The 21245-nt window shown below is 43.3% G+C and overlaps 2 protein-coding genes across 15 annotated transcripts; one reads left to right on the top strand and one right to left on the bottom strand.

The window, feature by feature from the left end:
- Positions 1-2300: 2300 nt before the first annotated feature.
- NFYA (nuclear transcription factor Y subunit alpha) lies at positions 2301-15401 on the bottom strand. 12 transcript variants are annotated; one of them, XM_075722353.1, is made up of 10 exons: positions 15291-15401; positions 12001-12122; positions 10229-10315; positions 7767-7913; positions 6329-6460; positions 5571-5676; positions 4878-5044; positions 3890-4063; positions 3432-3533; positions 2301-2629 (listed from the first exon to the last, which is right to left on the bottom strand). In XM_075722353.1, the coding sequence occupies exons 2-10, from the start codon at positions 12073-12075 to the stop codon at positions 2576-2578; spliced, it is 1044 nt and encodes a 347-aa protein (XP_075578468.1). In that variant the 5' UTR covers positions 12076-12122; positions 15291-15401; the 3' UTR covers positions 2301-2575. The 12 variants fall into 12 exon arrangements, with proteins under 12 accessions (XP_075578468.1, XP_075578472.1, XP_075578471.1 ...); XM_075722357.1 differs by having other exon boundaries at positions 4878-5026; XM_075722356.1 differs by having other exon boundaries at positions 10232-10315.
- Positions 15402-15797: 396 nt separating this feature from the next.
- On the top strand, positions 15798-21161 carry OARD1 (O-acyl-ADP-ribose deacylase 1). 3 transcript variants are annotated; one of them, XM_075722275.1, is made up of 6 exons: positions 15798-15892; positions 16220-16281; positions 16834-16978; positions 17131-17189; positions 18148-18260; positions 18577-21161. In XM_075722275.1, the coding sequence occupies exons 1-6, from the start codon at positions 15817-15819 to the stop codon at positions 18677-18679; spliced, it is 558 nt and encodes a 185-aa protein (XP_075578390.1). In that variant the 5' UTR covers positions 15798-15816; the 3' UTR covers positions 18680-21161. The 3 variants fall into 3 exon arrangements, with proteins under 3 accessions (XP_075578390.1, XP_075578389.1, XP_075578391.1); XM_075722274.1 differs by having other exon boundaries at positions 16214-16281; XM_075722276.1 differs by lacking the exon at positions 15798-15892 and adding an exon at positions 15905-15954 and having other exon boundaries at positions 16214-16281.
- Positions 21162-21245: the final 84 nt, after the last annotated feature.

The following is a 21245-nucleotide window of genomic DNA, read 5'->3' as shown; positions in this document are numbered from 1 at the left end:
CAATAACGCTGCAAATTCAGCTAAAGCAGATTTTTTGTTATTCCTTCACTAAAAGACAGCTACATATTTCCTGAAATGGGTGACCTCACAAGAAATGCTAGGTGAGGATTTCATAGTTGCCAACTGAAGAAAATAAGCACCATGCTCTAATTGGCCAAGTATTTTAAGGCGGAAGCAACCAAAGGCACCAAAGATGCCATCAATGCAACAGAGGTAAACAAATGCCTTTTGAATCATTGGAAAAAAAAATCCTAATATAAGATTTGTGAGCAGAGCGTTAGATTTCTAATAAAATTTAAGACAAAAATCGAAAGAAGATTTATTTGCATGTCAAGAACGAGGCCACCTCCTCCCATAGCTGCAGGTATCACTGCGTGTCAAGCAGTTTCTTTCTCAGAAAGTTCAGTTCACCATGTCAGCTGTGTAAGGGTAAGAACATGGAACTAAAAATTCAGAAAGAAAATTAACTGAACTCCATTTAGAAAATCCAGCTGCCTAACTACAAATACCAAATCTGCATTTCTTCTTTGTTCTTTCACTGGCAACGTACCTCCACAGAAGGCTGACCTAAACATTGTCATCCTTTAGACAGGCTTAATCTTTCCTCCAAGATTGCCTGCTGGCAATGTAGAATCTAATATTTCTTCACATTTCTGCCCCCTCCTCTTGCATTCCTTCCCATCTTCTCATACTCTTAGGTCTAGTATTTTTCTCTTTTATCCAAACTAAATAGAATTTTCAAGGCTGTGTCTTTTTGTATCTTCCCATTCTTCTACAACTTGCTGATTTGTCCTCCATTTTGCATTTAGTCATACACTTTCAGTAAATGGGAAAAACTCTCTCCTAAATAGGAGAGAGACAATATGTGTTGTATTTTTCAAGTGTCATTTACTTTTTTGTTTCTTGAAAACAGAGGTCACTGAATTTAAACCAGTCTCTCCTGTCCTTGGATGCTTTCCTCAAAAACACCCCATCCTCTGCTTCTTTACCTACTCAGGTTCATAATCACCTCCCTCAATAACAATGCCTGGCAGTATTTCCAATCCCATGCTTAACTGCCATCATGCAGTTTTATGTTTTACAGAACAGAAAAACTGGAAGAGATGGGACTATAGCATGCAGGTGATACACAGCCTGTAAAATTCATCCAAGGTGAGAGGAGACAGGCATGGAAAGATGCAAGTATCACCTGTTACAATGCTTATCAACTATAGCTCCCATCGCCAAATTTCAAATCGGTAAGAATGGAGCAAGCTTAAAATTTGTAATGAGCTACGGAATTAAAGACAAAGATATGTTTTGTTGAGATACTCAGCCAGAAGCCAGCTATAGGTCATGAAAAAAACTTTTGTTTAAAATGTAAGTACTCCTCCTTCATTAAGTGCCACTTTTTTATTTAGAGGGTAGTCTATAAAAAGTCTGAAAGGTTCATCAATATCTGCCTTCATTTGTTGAACAGTCCTTCAGTTACATCAGGATGAGCCGAGCTGAGTTGCCCTATGCTTCTGCTGTCATGAAACAATCCCTCACTCTGTGTAGAATGAGACACTTGCAGAACTGATTTAGAACAGACATCAAGAAACACCATCACAAAGACGGTCAAGTGCTATCACTCCGAGAATGCAGATCTTATGTCTTTTGGAGGAACCGTGCACTGGACTGGCAAGTTAGAAGGGAGATCAAAAAAAGAAATCCTTTGCAAGAGACTCACTTCAGTTTTAATCCTTTTTATACTAGCATCCACTTTTCTTCCAAAGCAACAGCCACTGGCAATAAACATACCAAAAAACACAAAGAGATTGCTTTTACTGTTTAAGTCCTTATCCCCACATGACCCTCTCCCCTCTTACTTCTTGGAATGGATACACAATATATCCAGTCCTGTAATAATCTTGAAATATTTCTATCATTGTGACTGGATGGCTGAACTTTTCCCAGAGAAGAGCTTGATGTTTACATATTTTACAAGGTGGAACTTAAGAGCCCCCTTCAGTTTCTGCCAGTTTCAGAAGTGCAGATCCAACAACAGGGAACAGTTCAGTTGACAATAAAGTCCAAAGGTGTAAGGAGTGGACGTAAATAACAATTCTCTGCTGGGAAAACAAAGTACTGTGGTGTAGCCATTTCAGTGCTGGTTGCTATAAACTGGATTATGTCTCTGTATAGAAGGGCCATAACTCCAAGAGGTCTTTGCTGGCCCTGCTCCAGCATGCCAGAGTTATTGCTGATCACTGAGTCAGTGGCACACTCTCACCCACGGCCAATCTTAATGCAAGAGATGTTTAAAAGGGTTTAAAAAAAAAAAAAAAAGGCATGACCAGTCAGACTCTGAAATCCCTGCGCTGGATCAGAAGAGTATACCAAGAAAGTCATTTAAGTTTCTATTTGTTGAGTCAACTGCAGTTAAAATCTTGACCACATACTGAAAACGTGGTGCTTATTCTGTAGAAAAGGATAGGCTGTGATATGGCGATTGTCCCATTGAAAGACTCGCTTGATACACCAGAAAGGTAGGACAGACTTGCAGAAGGGATGGGAATTCTATTCAGTTATTTTTTTTTTCTTTAAGCAGTGGTTAGGAGACTCTGATCATCTGTGTCATTGCTTCTTCATTGGCCTGAGTCGGATCCTAGAGATTCAAAATACATATCATGTTGTAACTTCAACATTTTTCTGTAACATCGGAGAGAATCATGCACAACTCTATCAAGAGGAGTATTCCTGCGCCCTCCCTTGATCTCTAAACATGTCATATTTTTCCTGGGTCTTACAGCCCAGTGTAAGAGAATGGGATACATAAATCCTAATAGTTCCTAGTAACATGTTGTTTCTGGCAATAGGGAAGACCTAGTACTGGTCTAGTATTTGGGAAGGATTCCACTTCAGAATAAGAAATATTATTCCGCTAAAGACACGGGATTGCTTTAAAGCACTAATCAACAACAGAATTTGCTAGTTCTACTCCACTGTGTCCCTTCCTTTGAAAACCTGTCTTGCACTTTTAATGTAAAACAATGTACAGCTAAGAATCAGATACTCACATTTTTACATTTGCCGTCAGATGTAAGATAAGGTGTCTCTACCTTTAACTCGTCCTAAAAAAATACTTCCGTATGCAACCAGAAAGGCTGCAAAGACTGTATTTCTTAGGACAAATACAAGCATTCTCTGTTTGTAAAACAAAGCGAATACATTTCTACCACTATTATTATAATTTAATTACTCAAGGCAAATAGACACTTGCTTTCTACAAGAAGTGAGACGGAAAGTTTCTTTACAATGCCTGAAACATAAATTCAAAGGCAGAGAGGCACAAAGGTAAGCAGCCTCGCCCAAAAAAGAACAAACAAAACGGTACAAAGACACCTCTAAAATGTACTCTGAAGAATTGAAGTGGCAGTTGTCCAAAGAACAGACAAAATTCTACTTACCTGCATATGAGGGCTGTCTTTTTCCTTTGGTGAGAAGAAACGTCCACCTTCTCCCCGCTTCCTGGCCATGGCATGACGATGCCGAGATTCATGCAAGTATTTCTGCAACAATATGAAGGAGGTAATCAGAGACCAGCCTACTATTTCAGGAGGGGAAATTCCTGACCACTAGGAAAGCCTACCCAGCCCCCACCCTTCCCCGAAGAGGAAATGTTTACAGTAAATGTCCATTTGCAATACAGCTACATACATATTCAACAATTAAAAGCATACAAAGGAAGCAGGACTGCCACCAAGGGACTTAAAAAATTATTCTGATGTAGCTTATGAACAGCAACAACAACAACAACAAAGACTGAAGAACCCTTTAAGATTCCAGTCCTCATTTTCCAGCACAGGTGGTTTTCTGCACCTTTCCCATAGAGCAAACCTGTATTAGATCTGAGTTATATTCTCACCCTTCTTTCTTTGGGAATTTTTCCCTCTGCTTCAAGCTTAGCACGTGCCTGCCTCCTCTTAAGGATCCGGTGATACTGCTTGGCATTTACATAGAGAGGCTCTTCTTCCAGCATTTCTGCTCCAGGCAAAGGTATTCTCTGGATAGCTGGTACTGATCCAGCTCCAGGTACCATCTGTGCAGAGAAGAATATGTTTTTAGTACTTGCAGCCCAGAACATAAAGTGAATGCAAAAAAAGTAATTAAAAAAAAAAGTTAAAAAAGAAAGCATTTGGGTTTTACTCAGATAACACACCTACTTAAATTGAAAGGAGTAATAAAGTTGTTCTCAAACTGCAGAACAAATTTAAACAAATCCATTACAGATCAGTTCGGCTTGTTTTTTTTTTTTTTCCTGATAATGGTAAAATTTCAATTCAATTCTATGACCACGTTATTGCTTCTTGTACAATTAAGCATATAGGACATGCCCATTGCTTCCCTTTCTTTTTGGTTATCATTTATTTAATTTATATGATAATTTCAAAGCATTTCTTAAGCAAATATTACTTGTAGAACTGCTGACATCTAGTGGAGATGAACAATAAAATTCACGTTAAAAGACATCACACTACAAAGAAATAAGAATTGGCAGAAAAAGCCCTCTTATGAATCCGAAAAAACCAAATACTAAGGGATCCTCAAGAAAAGCAATAGTTGATCCAATATTTTTAAACCTCTACTGATCAGTTAATGGCTTATTTTGAATTTCAGTTTCTAGATTTCCGATCTCAATAATCTGCTGTGGGAGAAAGAAAGTATAGAATACATAGATTGCAACAGGACACAGGCCATTAAAACCAAAAACTTACATTGTTTAAGCTTTAAACTAATGGTAGCTACTGAGAAGACCAATTGTATTAAGGTGACATGAATCTCAGATAACAGTTTGGGTACAGACATCTTAAACCTCAACCTTTAAGAAGATCAATGGAAAGTTAAATACATACCATAACCATTCCACCTGAATTGACAACATTTCCAGCAACTGGCAGTGTCACTGTGACAGTCCCTTGTCCACTACTGGTTGTATTGGTGTTGGCTCCCGTTTGGACAATTTGCGCTCCAGCCAAACTGGCTGCTGGAATGGTGATCATGCCTGTAACAGGGACTGTGACTTTAAGAAAATAAAACACAAAGGAAAAAAAAAAAAAACAAACCCAAAAACACGCACACAAAAAGAAGGGAACACAATTAGTCCCGCTTCTGTTTTTTTTACTCATTCATCCTTCCATAACATGCAAAAAGATTTAGAAAAGCGTTGCAAATTAACTAAATTCCATCACCTGGTCCTCATACTTCCTATTTTTTGCATTTGTATCTGCACAGTAATCCCAGTGTCAAATAAGAGATCGGGTACTCTAAGGTGTAAAAGCAAACTTAAGTGTTTCTATTCTAATAGCCCTTGCCAAAGAAAAGAGCCATATTTTATTTTTCTGGGGAAAGAACTGCAGGCTGAATTCCTGTATAACAACATAAACATCTCTTCTTCCATTCCCTGTGCCAAGAATTCATATCACAGCAGTCACAGCACTACTAGCATTGCAACTCAGTGTTTTCTTTGACAATAATTACAAGGCAATAAAAACCCATCAAAAAGATATTAATAAGTCCTGACTCTCTTTTCACACCAAAGCTCATACCTTGTTGGAGAATGGTTCCATCAGCATTAACTGGCTGATAGACTATGGTCTGGCCTTCAGCTGCTTGTGCTACCTGTTGTCCTTGAACTGCTATTTGTTGCTGGGTCTAAACGAAACAAAGAACACAGTAACTTTACAAATTGCCTATTTTTCGATTTTACAATTCCTGTATTAACACATGGTGCTTAAGGTGTTTCAGGCATCTATTTCTTTTGCTTTATTACCAGCATCAAGAAATAGGACGGAGCACAAACCAATTGAATTGTAGATAAAACACCTAAAGCACATATAACGTACTTTCTCTAACAGCGTAGTATTTAATGTTGAAAGAAACAAGTTCTAGGTTTCCTGTCTCACTATGAATATGTTAAAGGAAGAACTATTCTGCTCAGAAATTTAATTTTGGTCCTAAACAAAAGAACTGGCAGAAAACCCAGGTATGACTAGACTACTTCACAAAATGGCGCAAGTATGAAATTAGCAATACTTCAAATTTCAACTAATAGACACAAACAACCATGAACCAATAAAATACAGAAACACAATGGATAAAAACATGCAATCTATTTATTCTGCCCCAGAGTTACGTATGAAAACACTACAAAAGTATGAAATTTATTCTCAAAGTTCTCCTCAATATTAATAATGCCCTTTTTTTTTTTGCCCTTTTTTTATTTTACTTAACCACACCATAAGTCATTTGTCAAGTTTCTCTTCCTCTTTCTCTCAAGAAAACCCTTTCATGCTGGTGCAGTTACCTGTGTCTGGCCAGCAGTAACTGCAGTCTGTGGCTGCTGTATAATGATCTGCTGGGTCTGGCCCTGCTGCCCCTGTACCTGCACAGCCTGCCCACCTTGAATCTGAATCTGACCTGGCTGGACCAACTGAATCTGTGGAAGAAAGAGTCAGAAAGGAACATTAACTATGCCTCTTATTTCTCCCTCCTTGGCCTCAGCATTACCAAATCATCTCTGAGGATGATTTACTGTTGCAAAGAAAAAGAAAGCACTGATTCTTCTCTTTTTCCACTTCAAAATGAAGAGTTTTAATTTATTCCTCCCTGTGACACAGCAGTCACTACCATACAGAACAGAGGAAACATAACATGCCAGCGTCATTATGCCCTAGCAGTTCTCCACTGCTTACACAATAAAATGGTCAAAAGAAGTAAGTTATTCACATGAAACTAGGAATAGTAATACTCAGGTGAAAGAAAAAAAGAGGACTAAGATTTAAGATATCTGTAGAGTATTACCCAGCATACAGAAATACTCCTGTATATATATATATATATATATATAAAAAGTTGTCTTCAGTTTGCAGAAAAGTCTTTCCACCAAAGTGGAACATTTCTTAAGATTAGAAAAGAACTGGAATATGGTTTGAAGCTTGTGCTTAAAAACCCAGTTATGGATTATCCTCCAACAACCAGACTGTAAAGAACCTAACACAAAATATATTGGGTTTCAACCAAAGAAATTTTAAATAAACACTAAATAAACCTCTCAAAACACCAAGACATCATATGCCTTCCTGGACTGTGCTGAACTTGATGCCTAAATCCCATTCTCAAATCACTAGAACACTTTCATTATGCCACTGTCACAGTTCTTCCCTTTGCTTTTCAGGAACACACTTCAAGTACCTGTTTGAATTTAAAAAAACTGTCTTTTAGACAAATATTTCAAAATAATTGCTTCTAATAAAATCCATCTTCTGTACCTTCTACAGCATTACCTTCTGTGCAATGGAAATGTTTAAATTCATCTTCAGCCATCACATATTAGATGAACTCAAGCACAAGAGTTATTTTCAAGAAGCATTCTTAAATAAATAAATAACCCCCCTCTTTCTGAGCCATAAATTGAGTAGGCACCAGATCACCAACTATACTGCAAGGGCCAGTTAAAATAAACATATTTTTTTAAAAAAAAACCCAAACCCCTAACCAACTCCAGCTGTATTTTAATTGACTTCATTTAAAAGGTTTGCACCATCCCATAAAATACAAAAAATCAAATGCACAAAGAATTTTCATTGCATTCTTAACACAGAGCTCACTGCCAGATCCGTAGCTGGAGAACAACCATCTTTGCCCAGTTTAAGAGTGCTAAGGCAAACGTACTATCTGACAAGGTGAGAACATCACAGTTCATTCTCTGCAGTTCATCTTAAATAAAATCAGGGTTATCTCACCTGCTGCAGTCCCTGTGTTCCAGAAACCGGGACTTGCATGATCGTCTGGCCCTGACCCCCAGGCACAGCCTGCACCATGATCGGCTGGCCAGTCGATGTGATCAGCTGACCTCCGCTTACTTGTACCATTAGTGGTTGACCCTGGACCTAGGAAACAGGAGAAAAAGCGAACAGAACAATGAAAAAGTCTGGTGACATGAAGCCAGAAACTGAGGTGGCTACCACATGAGGCTAAACGCTTACCCATTTTAATGCGGTGACCAGAGAATCCGAGCAACAGTCACTAACCTGGGTTCATAATCAGCATCAAATAGCTTTAGTTGCTAAAACTTTTTCCATGATGTGTTACTGGATTTACTAAACTATCTTCTTCTGTTGCAGTCTAACCAAAACTTGCAAGTCTAATTGCAATAAAGCATGAAAAGCATGGCTAAATTTTCGAGACACAATAGCCATCTTCATGCACAGCCTGAGAGCAAAGTATAATAAAAGAAACTTAATTATCCACATCACTATTACTAATCTTTAATTGGGGTTCCTAATGAGAAAAGCTTCAAATACGCTATTCTGACAGAGAGATTCTGAGGTGGGTTCAACTCTCTCCAACTTCATGCTTACAACATTTCCATTTCATAACCAATATATAGCATGCGATGTTCTTGGAGAATCTTTTCATGGTTATTAAGTGAAATTATAAATGTAACACCACAAAATGTAGTTCCATAAGGAAGAGTGAAAGAAAATAAGCAGCAGCCAAGAAGAGCCACTTCTTGGCCCAACAAGGCTTACAGCGCATTTATAAATTTGCTGTAAGTCTCTGGCCTCATGGACCAGGTATGTCTCTGGTCACTAGGAAAAAGGCCAATGAAAAGCAAGGGGAAAACCTGTCTGTTTAAACACCCTTACCCGCTAAGTCCCCAAATGCCCCAAAATATATCTTTGAAAATACCATACCTCCATGGCTTAAATGTGAAATGAGTCTTACGAATTAGGTAATCATTCTTTACCGCACTTGTTTGGTAAACACAATTGTTTAGAAAGAAGAGCAACACAACATGATAAAAAGGCACTGAGTTCTTGGGTTTTCTGCCTGTAAATTTCAGGAACATGCAATAGCGAATGGTCGCTCTTCAACCACTGTAGAATACCAGACTAAGCATCAGTACAGATTTTCAGTACATACTGAACTACTTAAAAAAAGCTTCACTTTGCATAGCTCAAATACCTTAGTGAATTATATGCTAACGCATCTATGGAAACAGCCACAGTTGTACCTCAGTGATCAATGCCCTACACAGAATTTTGTGACTTTACAGGTCACCTAATACCCTTGTGACACTGTTCTGTTCCTCAACCTTGTAACTATCGCATACAAGTCCCTAACAAAAATTGGTAGTACTCGTTTTGAATTACAACATAGAGAGTAAGCATGCTCATGTCAGCCACAGAGAAGCAGTCAGCAGTACAATGTCCAATAAGCAGAAAGAAAAATGATACATTCCAGGATCCTTGTTAATGTATTAGAGCAAGACAAAAAAAAGGGGGGAGAGGGGGACACGTAACAACAACCAGGAGGCCACAGTGACCCAAGCAATTCAAGTCAGCCAGCTTTTCATATTTTGACTCTGAACATAAAAAATGCTGTGTTCAACTTTACACCTGGCAAGACCATTCTCGCCTCTTGGAACTCTCCTTCTCTGAAGAATTAAAAAAACAAACAAAACCAAAATACTGAGTGAAAAATGCACTGCTAAACTGCTATGGCCATCCAGGGTTTATCAACTCCTTTAAAAGCCTCCCACATGAGCTAATGAAATGAAGTTTGCAAGACAGAAAATACTTCACATTGAAACAAATCAGGGTTTGAAATTACCTTGCGTTTCTTTTCAGTTTGTGATGTATTTACTGTTAGGATACATACTTCTCCTGGGTTTCCCTGTGTTGTTCACACATAAATAAGAAATCAGATCTCTCGATCCCACAGAGGCCAATATTGTCCCCAGGTGCCCTTTTTAATCACAGATGAAAAAGTTTAACTCTTCAAGGTCATGGGTCATCCACCACCTCTCTGTCTTTGATGTAGTGAAGACACAAAACTACTCGCAGTAGCTATCAGAAATCTGACCTCCTCCAAACTACAGGAAATCTTTGGGTTATATCTCTTGACTGTTACTTCCCCATCTTGGTGTTTAAAAGTCCCATTTCAACCACTATTCACTTTCAGAATTAGAGCAGCAGGAATTCATGAATGCATCAGGGTTTCTGGCATGCACTTGAGATCCAATGAAAAGCTCTAATCCCATGCTCTTCATGGAAAGCCCTATAGCTAGCATAAAGCACAGATACTACCGCTAACAAATTTTCCTGTTCCTTTTTCAAGCCCTGGAAAAAACACAGCATTAGATATGTGGCGATGGCGAGAGTCATGCAGTGCTCACAAACACAATTAGAGAGATCACCACTACCTGGAGGGTCTGGACTTGCTGGCCTGAGGCGGATGCCACCTGGGCCTCAGTCTGCAACTGGACAGCAGTGACACCACCCTGCTGCTGGGAATAGGAACAGGAATAGCTTGAAACATGGAAATGCACAGCTCTGACAAGAGACAATGACGCTTCGCTGGAGGGTGAATTTAAAATTCATACACACCGCTCTTGGAACATCAGGAATGTGAATACGTTTAGCACACCCAAGAATGGAATACCAACAAAACTGCATATGATACCGACAGGCTTCAATATCCCAAACAAAAAAAATCACTTACAAAGAACATGAGAGATTATTTTGCAATCTCAGCTTGGTTTAGATTGCTACCTTTCTGCTTAATGTTTCCTCTCACTGCCCAGGTTTCTTACTGTGAAGGGTTTCCAGATTTTTGTCAGACTTGTTAGCTACAATAAAGGCCATAAATTCCTTTCTGCACAGAACAGCAGCAGAGATGACTACAGTCTAAGCTTCATCTATGTCACCCCTAGATCAATGTCTTCCCACCACTGACCTTGAAGGACAATCTTGAGAGGCTGCAAGAGCAGTTAAATCTAAAAGCCTTTTCTATCTTTAGCCTCTTTAGTAAGAGTCCCAAAATAATCTGTGTTAACTGTGTTAGCATTTGGGAGATGAAGGACATCTCTCTACTAAAAGCTGCACTACAACAAGCCTGTTAAAAAAATTTGGTTTAGAAAAACATTTCATGTCAAATACAACACAGGCTTTAAGAGCACGTACTGAAAATGAAACAAGCCAAGGTATGGTTTTACCTCCCTTTTACCTACAAAGTGTCAATAAAACCAAATGTACCTTTGGTTAACTGCTGGAAGCAGGTATTTTTGATAATTCTTAATATATATTTTAGCCTCTAGTACAATCTTGTTCTGACTCAAAAAGTCAACTTCAACTAAATTTGGTGGAAGAAGCTGGTCCCTGCTACCAAACACTCAAATAGGCTGATGACAAAGCAAAGCGTATCTCACTGAAAACATCATCCAGTGGCTCATTCATTTCCATGACAAACGAAGAAACTCCCCTTGCCTTGAACTAGAGCAAACATAAGCTGCAACAAAAATTCAGCACCAGCACAGCTCAGCTGAAAATGCATTACTATATCTGAATGGGTGAACCTTAACAACAGTAGAAGTCTATAAGCCCTTAAAAAACCTAGCCCTACTCATCTGCACATTATAACATGAACTAGAAACTTCTTTCTGGAATAGATGAATTCATCCAAAGCTACATGTTTTGTTGCAATTCCTGTACTGTGTGTTCATGATCCACCTGTAGATCTAAAACAAAGGATCTCAATAAATACTTCTTTTGAGAAAGCTGGAAAAAGCCTCTATGGGCTTGAACAAAACCCATTTCAATTTTGGGGGAATCTACATTGCTCCTTGTGGAAAACTGACTGTATTAATATTCCGTTTCCTCCATTTTCAGAGAGGATTTGTTACTTTCCTCATGCCACTACCAGTTTGCAAACTCCCTACTACACTGAAATTTGGTAACTTGTAGACCTGCAGTTTTATTAATTTAATAATAAGCATTTTTTTTAAAAAACATATCTACTCTGACTTTAAGTCAAGTCAGATCACTGACCACTGATCAGGTGACAGAAGTCAGGTAAACACATAGCAGACAGCATCATGAAGCAACTTGCTGGTTCTGTGAAGCTCCAAAAGGTACAAAAAGATTTGTAACTCAGCACTGGCAATGCCAGCTCGCCCATTATCACTTTGCATACCTGCTGCTGAATCTGTCCAGCCTGCACAACGATCTGCTCTGTGGAACTGTTACTATTCGCCGTGTACTGCTCCATAGCGCTTCAGTTCCAACACGGTAAAAGGCACACCTCAGTCTGTGTATCTGGCAAGACAAGTTAAAAAAGCATGTGATTATTGTCCCAAGGTTTGAAGATTAGTATTATCTTACAATAGCTGAAAAGCAAACAATCTGCTGACACCGAGGTCAGAATCACACAGTAAGAGCTGCTGCTTAATTGAGGACCTACCTCTTTCATAATGTCACCTTACTTTCATCGAGTAACAAAACTAGAACTGTAATTTCAAGAACACAGAATTTGACTGAGAAGCAAAAAGTATCTCAGTCTCAATTCTGTCATTATCTTCAGTGAATCAAACAGTAGCTATGAACCTGTTTCTCTTCCCATTTTACCCCTCAAGTTGGCGTGTTCTGGGCTAGACAGTTACCTACACTGCATATTGGGGAGGAAGGAGGTGTTGTAACTAGAAAAACCCTCACAAAATACAAGGTTTAGGTGTCAAACCAAACTACATTTCAAGAATTCAACAAAGCTAAGTGAAACTGTCTCTCCTTCCCCAACTACGCAGCACTCCCTCCTCATATCGCTTTCTTCTCTTCCTACTTTCATATATTTTGAAAATAGCCAGCAGACTTCTCACTGCTCCCATCCTTTTACTGCCTCTTGTTTCCTGGACCCTTGCCTACACATATGAAGAACACACTGTTGAAATAAAATACTTAGTTCCATTACCTCCTTCTCCCTCACATTTCTTCTCTTCTCAGTTGATCAACAAGGGAAGAATTCTTACTATTACTTTTTAATGAGGTATTTGATTTATGCTATGACTGCACGAGTACCCGCTACATTAGTGATAAAGCAACCTGTAACTTTAATCTTTGAAGTCAACAGCAACAAAAAACCAGGCCCCTTCAGTTTTCAAGGAAATGCACACAAAATTTATTCACAGCTTTAACTGTAACTGTTGCTGTGGTTACTACTGTAATGACACCTCTCACACTTCCTGCTCTTTAACTTTAAAACATCCTTTGTAACTGAGTGGTTTGCATTTATCTTAAGAACGCTTCATTTTTCATCAACTTACTCCATGACCTAAGAAAACACGCAATGATTTTATGTTGTCTTCTTGCACTTTAACACCAAATGTCGCTTACCTACAAAAATAAACAATTAACCAGCATGTATCACGACAGACCAGAAGCATGCTCATTACAGGAGGTGTAACACCCAGCCATAATAATGTAAGAACCTTCTCAGTCCCCATCAGATCTTTTTTTCACAATATGGATGTAACGATGCTAACCCTGGAGATCACAAAGATAATCTGAGTCACAGCACTGAAAGGCACTACATGTTACTGCAATTTTAACTCTATCCTTGGCCCATTTAGTAACAGTTTTTCACAGCCTGCCAGAATAAAAGACGATAAATATTCTTTCTGAAGATGACACTGCCTACCAAGGTTCTCAGTTCAGTTTTGCACTGTATACTTAATTTCTGCCCTAAATGCCTGTGGGCCTGTCAGAAAACAGCTCCCACATTTCATTCTTCAGGGAAGTATTTCAACAGCAAGCACAGGATGCCAGTAAACCGTATTTGGCAAAAGCGCTCTGGCTGCCTTAACGCCACAACCAATTATCAAGCACAGGCGTACCTCTTCTTGGGAATGCTTCTCCACAGACCCCCGTATCAAGCCCCTGTCTTGTTTACTGAAAATATTAGCAGCATTGCAATCCTAACTCTCTGCGCCGGCTGTAGCTAGCCAAAGTTACAAACAGATTTTACATGTGCTGGATCGTAGTCCTCCAAGGGATTGCTTCATTCCCGTCATTAAAACGCAGAGCAGCGGCGTTACTATATCAAAGTTAAATTTTAAAGATCAGTGATCTGCTTCAATGGCATGCTCCTCCCGCAGCTGAGCTCACCCGTCGGCCCCTCCTCACGAGGGCCTTGCCGGCACTGGAAATGACTTAAGCGTTCTAGTTCTGTCGGTATATATTCATATACATACACACACACACACGTAAGAGGCTAGAGAAGCTACATCAACAGTTCTCTTGGCAAACGAGCTATGCGGAGAACAAACTCGCCTGATAAACCGTGCTAGGACTTGAGCTAGCTTGAAAGCATCGGTTTAAAACGTGTTGCGCCCTGAAGCAACGTTACCAAATTGGCAGAAGTTTCTAGGGCAGACCCTGTCAATCTGCGCGGATGATCCTTGTCCTCCAAGGACCCCAGTGAGACCCGACACCCGCGCGAAGCCAAGGCAGGATTTCACAGCACGCAGGCCACAATCTTATCTCCCGCTGCTCGGCAGCATAAAACACGCAGCAGCCAGACTGTGTTTCCGACCTCCTCACAAACGCGCAAGGCACGGAGCTCACCCGGGGACGTTTTTATTTTATTGCAGAAAGCCCCAGAGCCGGGGGTCTGGCGGCGGGCAGCGCCGTGCTCGGGCGGCCGAGGCAATGCCCCGCGGCCCTCGGAGGCAGCCGGGCAGCGGCGGGGCCGCCGCCGCCGCGCCACGGGCACTTTCTGCGCACGGAGGAGCACGTGGCCGGCGACATTTGGCGCCCAGGTGCGGCCGGGGAGGCGGGGGGGACGGGGACGCGCACACCCGCTCCACCGGCAGCCCCGGGGAGGGGGAAGGGGGGCCGCCACCTGCCCTCGGCGCACGCTCGGCGGCTTCCCCCCACCTCCCCCGGGCCAGGCGGGGAGGAGGAGGAGGAAGAGGGGGAGGAGGAGGAGGGGCAGCCCGGGCCGCCCGCGGCCCCTCCGTCAGCAGGGCCGGCGGGGACGCTCGCCCGCTCCGCTCCCCCCGCCCGGCCGGTCGAGGGCGGGGCCCTGCCAGCTCCCGTCCCAGCGGCCCCGCACGGGCAAAGCCTGTCCCCGCCAAGGGAGGCCGGGCCGGCGGCGCGCCTCCCCTCAGCGACCCAGGCCGCGGCCGCGCCTTCCCTTCCTCTTCCTCCTCCTCCACCGCCGCCGCCCTCGGCCCCACGCCCGCTCCTCCCAGGCCTTCTCCTCCCGGGGCCCGGGCCTCCTCCTCCCGGGGCCCGGCGCCCCCAGCCCCGCTCCTCCCGGCGCGCCCCCCCCCGCGCCCCGCAGGCGCCGGGCCCCGTCCCCTCGCCTCCCCCAGCGCCCGGCCGGCCGGCCCCGGCCCTGCGAGCGGCCTCCTGACTGGTCACTCGGCCCCGCCAATCCCGGCGCTGGGGCCGGCGCTCGGGGGCTCCATATTGGCTGCTCGCACTCACCGTGCCTCGCTCCCCCGGTTCGGGTCCCGCGCTGATTGGCTCCGCTACCGGCCCCCGAAACCCAATCAGCGCCTCCACTCAGCCGCCGCGCAAAATGGCGCCCAACCCCGAACAAAGGCAAGGGAGGGGGCGGGCACGGGCGGCGCAGGCGCACGACGGCTCCCGCCCCGCCTGGCCCCGCCCCCCTCGCCGCGGCCCTTAGCGCCGGGCCCCGCCCCCCTCCGCCCTGCCCAGCCGCGGCCACTGCGCCTGCGCGCCCGGCAGCGCGCGCGCCCGGCGGGGCCGCCGCCGCCACCAATGCGCAAGCGCTGGCTGCGGCTCCACCCCCTTCCTCGCGGTGCGCCAGGCTCCGCCTCTCAGCGTCCCGCGCATGCGCCGGCGTGACGGGAGGGCGGCCGGCGGAATGTTCTCGGCGAGTATCATAGAGAGGCGTTCCTCCGGCTGCCTAGAGGGGCGGGCGGCGGCGGCCATATTTGCGTGGCGCTGGGGCCGCTGTGGTGGAGCCGGGGAAGGGTTGTGTTGGCCGATGTGGGGAGCGCTGGGGAGGTTCTTCGTGGCGCAGGCCCCGGCCCGGCGGATCGTTCTTCACAACGTGTCTGCGGGTGTGGCCTGCTGAAGGGTTTCCTGAAGGGGCAGGGGTGACTTGGAGGAGGATGGAAGGCCTGTGGGTGCCAGTTATGTGGTGACCCTGGACTGGGACCTGCTTGTGCCTCTTGGGCTGGAGCCGTGGGGCTGCAGCAGGAAAGCTTGTGCCACGCTATTTGGGGCTGCTGGCCCTCCTCTGCTACTCTCAGGGGGTGTCTTGATTGTCCCAGCTGTCCCACAGATAAAGTAGGCTCAGCCTTGCACCTTCTGGCACACCAGTGTATTGCCTAGTTTGGGATTCCTAATAACTTTTTTTTTTCTCTCTGTCATCTTTCCAGCTCCAGGAGTCTTCACCATAGGCCACGTTACCATGGCCACCCACTTCTCCAAGGATCAGGAGGAGAGAGTGCGTAGAGAATGGATTATCTGGGCTACTGCTGTGATGCATGTCTCTAAAGAGACCTTCCTGTCCCCCTAATAACATGGCAGCTGGCTGTACCATGTAGCTTTTTGGAAGAAATTGGCTGATATTGCTAAATTTCTTGTGCCTTTGTGCTTATGTCAGTGATGCAGATACTGTAAAACAGTACAGAGCTTACCTGCTTAATTAAATGTCTGGGGAAATCCAGCTCTGACACACTGGTAGTATGCTGAAGATGTGTGCTAATCCTGTTGTACTCTCTATTACATAATTTTCCTTTTTAAGCATTGATTTTGTAAAATTAACTGCTGAGCTGGCACGTGACACTCATAACTGATCTTGTAGAAAAAGATAGTTATCTCTGTGGTGGGTTCGTAATTCATGCCAACTCATTTACTTGTGAACTGTATCTTAAACCCGATGCCTGACACTCATTACTGTACAGGCTTGCCAAATTCCCTGTTACCTGAGTATTCCCTTATCTGAGTCTGCCCTCAGCTTATTTTTATTTACCCTTCTGTTTGTGTCATTTTCCAGATCAAGTGTGTTAAGGGGGACCTTTTCTCGTGCCCCAAGACGGACGCCTTGGCTCATTGCATCAGCGAGGACTGTCGCATGGGTGCAGGCATAGCTGTTCTTTTTAAGAAAAAGTTTGGAGGCGTACAAGAGCTGTTGGATCAACGTGAGTGATACACGTGGGGTGGACATGCAGGAGCTGAAGGGAAAACCTTGATTTCCAGCAGTAAGGGTATTCCAGGCTACTTGGGGTGCAGGGGGGATTATGTAGTGGAGTGTAACTGTTTTAAAAAGACCTTTTTCATTTCTTCATTTTAGAAAAGAAGACTGGGGAGGTGGCGGTTCTCCAAAGAGAGGACCGATACATTTACTACCTGGTAAGAGTGGGACATTACTCAGGCGCTTCCCTGTAACTAAACTCTGTTAGCTATGATGATGAGGCATTTAATAGTTGTGGGTTTTTTGAGTATGCTCTTCTAAATAAGGGGTGTGAGATGTATTACTCAAATACCGCTAGTTGAGGAGAAGCCACGCTCTCTTGTGTATGTGTATTTAAACTTTAAATTGACAGAACTAGCTGCTAAATTACACTATTTTAAGTTGTGAAACATAGTTCTTTTTCCACTCTGTCGTGGTTTAACCCCAGCCGGCAAATAAGCCCCACACAGCCGCTTGCTTGCTCCCCCCCAGGTGGGACGGGGGAGAGAATCAGAAGAGTAAAAGTGAGAAAACTTGTGGGTTGCGCTAGAGACATTTTAATAGGTAAAGCAAAAGCTGCGCACAGAAGCAAAGAAAAACAAGGAATTCATTCACTCCTTCCCATCGGCAGGCAGGTGCTCAGCCATCTCCAGGAAAGCCGGGCTCTCTCACACATAACAGTGGCTTGGGAAGACAGACACTGTCACTCCGAACATCCCCCCTTCCTCCTCCTCCCCCCAGCTCCGTGTGCCGAGCACGACGCCGTGCGGTGTGGGGCATCCCTGGGGTCAGCTGGGCTCCGCTGGCCCGGCCGTGTCCCCTCCCAGCTCCCCGTGCCCCCAGCCTGCTCGCTGCTGGGGCGGGGGGTGGAAAAGGCCTTGGCTCTGCGTAAGGGCTGCTCAGCAGTAACGAAAACATCCCTGTGTTATCAACACTGTTTGCAGCACAAATCCAAAACACAGCCCCATGCTAGGCGCTGTGAAGAAAATTAACTCCATCCCAGCCAAAACCGGCACACCTTGACAGTAGCAAGTCTGGGTGTGGAGTTTCAGAGTGTAGTGGAATGTATTTTTTAAAAAAAAAAGGTGTGCAGTGATCATGCCAAAGGCACAACTGACCTTTTACGTTTATACTTAGATTACGAAGAAGAAAGTTTCTCACAAACCGACATATGAGAATATGCGGAAGAGTTTAGAAGCCATGAAAGCTCACTGTCTAAACAATGGGGTTACTGACATTTCCATGCCTAGGTAAGAAAATTAGTTGCTGCAATGTAAATGCTTGCGTAGAAGGATGTTTGAGAGATGATCCTCTGCTGTGAAACAACAAATACCCTCTTCTATTCAACTCTTCTGTTCAATTGCGCAAATGAAATTTGCTTTTCCCAGTGTGTTTAAATGGTAGCAAAACATACAGGCTTGGTTGTTTCCCTAGTTTAACTGCATTATGTTGATTTATGGTGAGCTGAGTTAGTGCCACGTAAAATTGTAGCTGCTTGAAGGGCTAGTTGTTCACAGCGTGCTGCAAAACAGGCTGTTACAGCTGGTTTGATGCCTTATTTTCCAGGATTGGATGTGGACTTGACGGCCTGGATTGGAATAAAGTCTCAGCAATACTTGGGGAAGTGTTTGAAGACACAGATATAAAGATCACGGTTTACACTCTGTGAGCACAACAGTTCAAAGAGAGCCTCATTTCCCTTGCTTCCAGGAGTGGAAACCTGTTAACTGATGAGGGGGAAACTGCATGCTGAGCACATTCTTTGTCTGAGCGTAGCTCACTCCTGTGTTGTCGGTGGCAGTGGCTTTAACAACAACAACAAGAAAACGCTCCAGAGCAGCTGATTTGGGATGTAGTGTTCAGGGAGCCTGTGAAGAAGGCAGGGGTGTTGTGGTACCCCTCGGGCAGTTCCCAGTCTGTCCCAGCAAGCCACCAGATGTCACTGGTCCTCTACGGAGCACCTGCCTGCTCTAGAGTTTCTGCTTAAAGCTGACAGTTCCTGTGCAGAGTGAAATTGGAGCTGTCTGTTGCTTAGGTATTTGTGGGTTTGTAGTTATGGCTGATAATGATGAGCTGTGGAGCCCTGTCACTCTTTTTTTTTTTTTTTTTTTTTGGTAAAGTTTTGCAACGTTCGTATCTGGCGTACAGTTTACTTTGTTCGTTATGGATTAAAAATTTAATTTCTACCTTCTGACCACAAATACAATTTTTGTTATGAGATTGTACTCACTAAGAATCACGCTGTCAATGTTAAATAAATAGCTCTTCAGTACTCTGCCGCCAGATCAGAGCACGGTCCTTTTGAACAACATGCCTGTGTCTGTATGTGTTGTGGCTGTGTTCTAGAGGAAAGCTGGGTTTTGAAGGGGAATGCTGGAGATGTGTAAAGATACCTTCTGGGTGCGTTTTATACCGTATAATTGGTATAGTCTGCAGAACTCAGTTTTCTGAGAATCCACACATGTGAATGACCGAGTTGCTGTAAAAAGGCATAGTATGGAGTTTAAGGTTTGTTTTTCGTATGTCTTAAACAGCATTTGCAGTTTAGCTGGTACATTAGGTTGGTGTTTGATGTCACCAACAGCAGAAGCGAATCAGTAACACTCTTAGTTCGTCACATCATTGGTAAAGGCTTGATTTTTCAAAGTTTGGCTCCAGTACTGAGGAACTATCATCTACTCTGCATTTCCTTTATGTTTGGTTTTCCCCACCCTCCCGTAATAACAAATCTTTTTGACTTCTCTTATCCCGAATGCCCAGAAAAATGCCAGATACGTTGAATAGACCTAAAAGATGGGACATAACAATCGAAAAGTTTTTGTATAACATAGGGTTCCTAATTGGTTTTCACTATGAATTGGATGGGTGGCGCATTTTCTGTTCTAAGCATTGTGGGTTAATCTGTATTGTGTGGTTTCTTTGCTGATGCAGATCTGCAAATCCTGTTTGTGTCTCTAAGAGCTTCATATTATTACTCTCCCTGTTTGTTGACCATTCTTTGTAAACTTGTTTTTGGTGGATAATTGCTGTAGCTAAATACACAACTGAAAAAAAATAAACACAGTAAGACAAATAGGAACTTGGAGTATTAAGCTGATCAAGAGTGGACACTGAAACTGCGCATTGATTTAGTCCTCGCTTATTTATGTTTGGTTTTTAAATCTGGTGGCAAAGAGATGAAATCCACAGTGGCTCCACAAAGGTGTTGTCATTGCTGCTTGTTTTTTCTGCCTTGAAAATTTAGACCAGGATTTAGTGCAGCTGACTGAGGTAAGAGACAGGTGCGGTCAGCAGGTTTACGTGTGTCTCTAGCACCGTTGCAGCTTGTGACAGTACAGGAGAAACCAACTCAAGAACTGATTGGAAGAACGAACCTTATCTGACTCAGTTTCTTAGCTGATGAGCGTCCCTGTGACCCTTGTTTGGTCTGTGCCTTGTTTTATATGGAAAGCAATACGCTCATATTCTGTCTCCCACACTTGTATGTACTCTTGAAATTTTTTTGGCATACAGTAATTCTCCCTTCTCATCGTGCTGCACTTGAGCTACGAAATATTTCATACGTGGCTGTCCCAGGATGTCTCACTTGTCAGATTAAATTTAGGACCTCTTGCAAATAGAGAAGGAATAAACAGTGCTATAGCTCTTGCAGTGACTTCCAATTTTATTTCACTTTGCTTTTCTCAGTTTTATATCACAGAAATCATTGAACAAGGGGAGAAGGTATTTGATGTGTTTGAAATCAAGTACTTATGGCTTCATCATAATGTAGAATAGACCGGTTAGCCCTAATTTAAATCACAGCTCTGATTATTGAGGAAGAAGAAAACCTTTTTTTCATCTTAAATCCCTTTCTTTTTAACATTTATGAAGTATGTACTTTCTAAATGCATTTATCTAATTGGCAGCTTTGTTCTGAGATCTTTTCTCGTAAAGTAGTCCAATATGCGAGGCCTACAGTCTTTCCTGTAGGTCCACTGCAACCGATTTTGTTCCAGGCTTTAACCACACAGTATGTTGCCTTCTTTTTTTGTATCAGCAGAAGCAGCATGGGTTTGTTTGGGGCAGGGCGGGGAGGAACAAATAAACCAAAAATTCCCAAACACCAAAGATCTGTGTTGTATATGTATTTGTAGTCCATCAGGGCTTAGTATTCCAGAAGTTGGTACTCCATCCTGCTGGAATCAAAGCTTTGGAAAGCAGGAGTGGCCCAGATGTCCAAGTCCGTCACATCT

This window comes from Pelecanus crispus, chromosome 17 (genome assembly GCF_030463565.1).
Source record: "Pelecanus crispus isolate bPelCri1 chromosome 17, bPelCri1.pri, whole genome shotgun sequence".
Lineage (NCBI taxonomy): Eukaryota > Metazoa > Chordata > Aves > Pelecaniformes > Pelecanidae > Pelecanus > Pelecanus crispus.
This window is presented reverse-complemented; position numbering and strand designations above follow the sequence as displayed.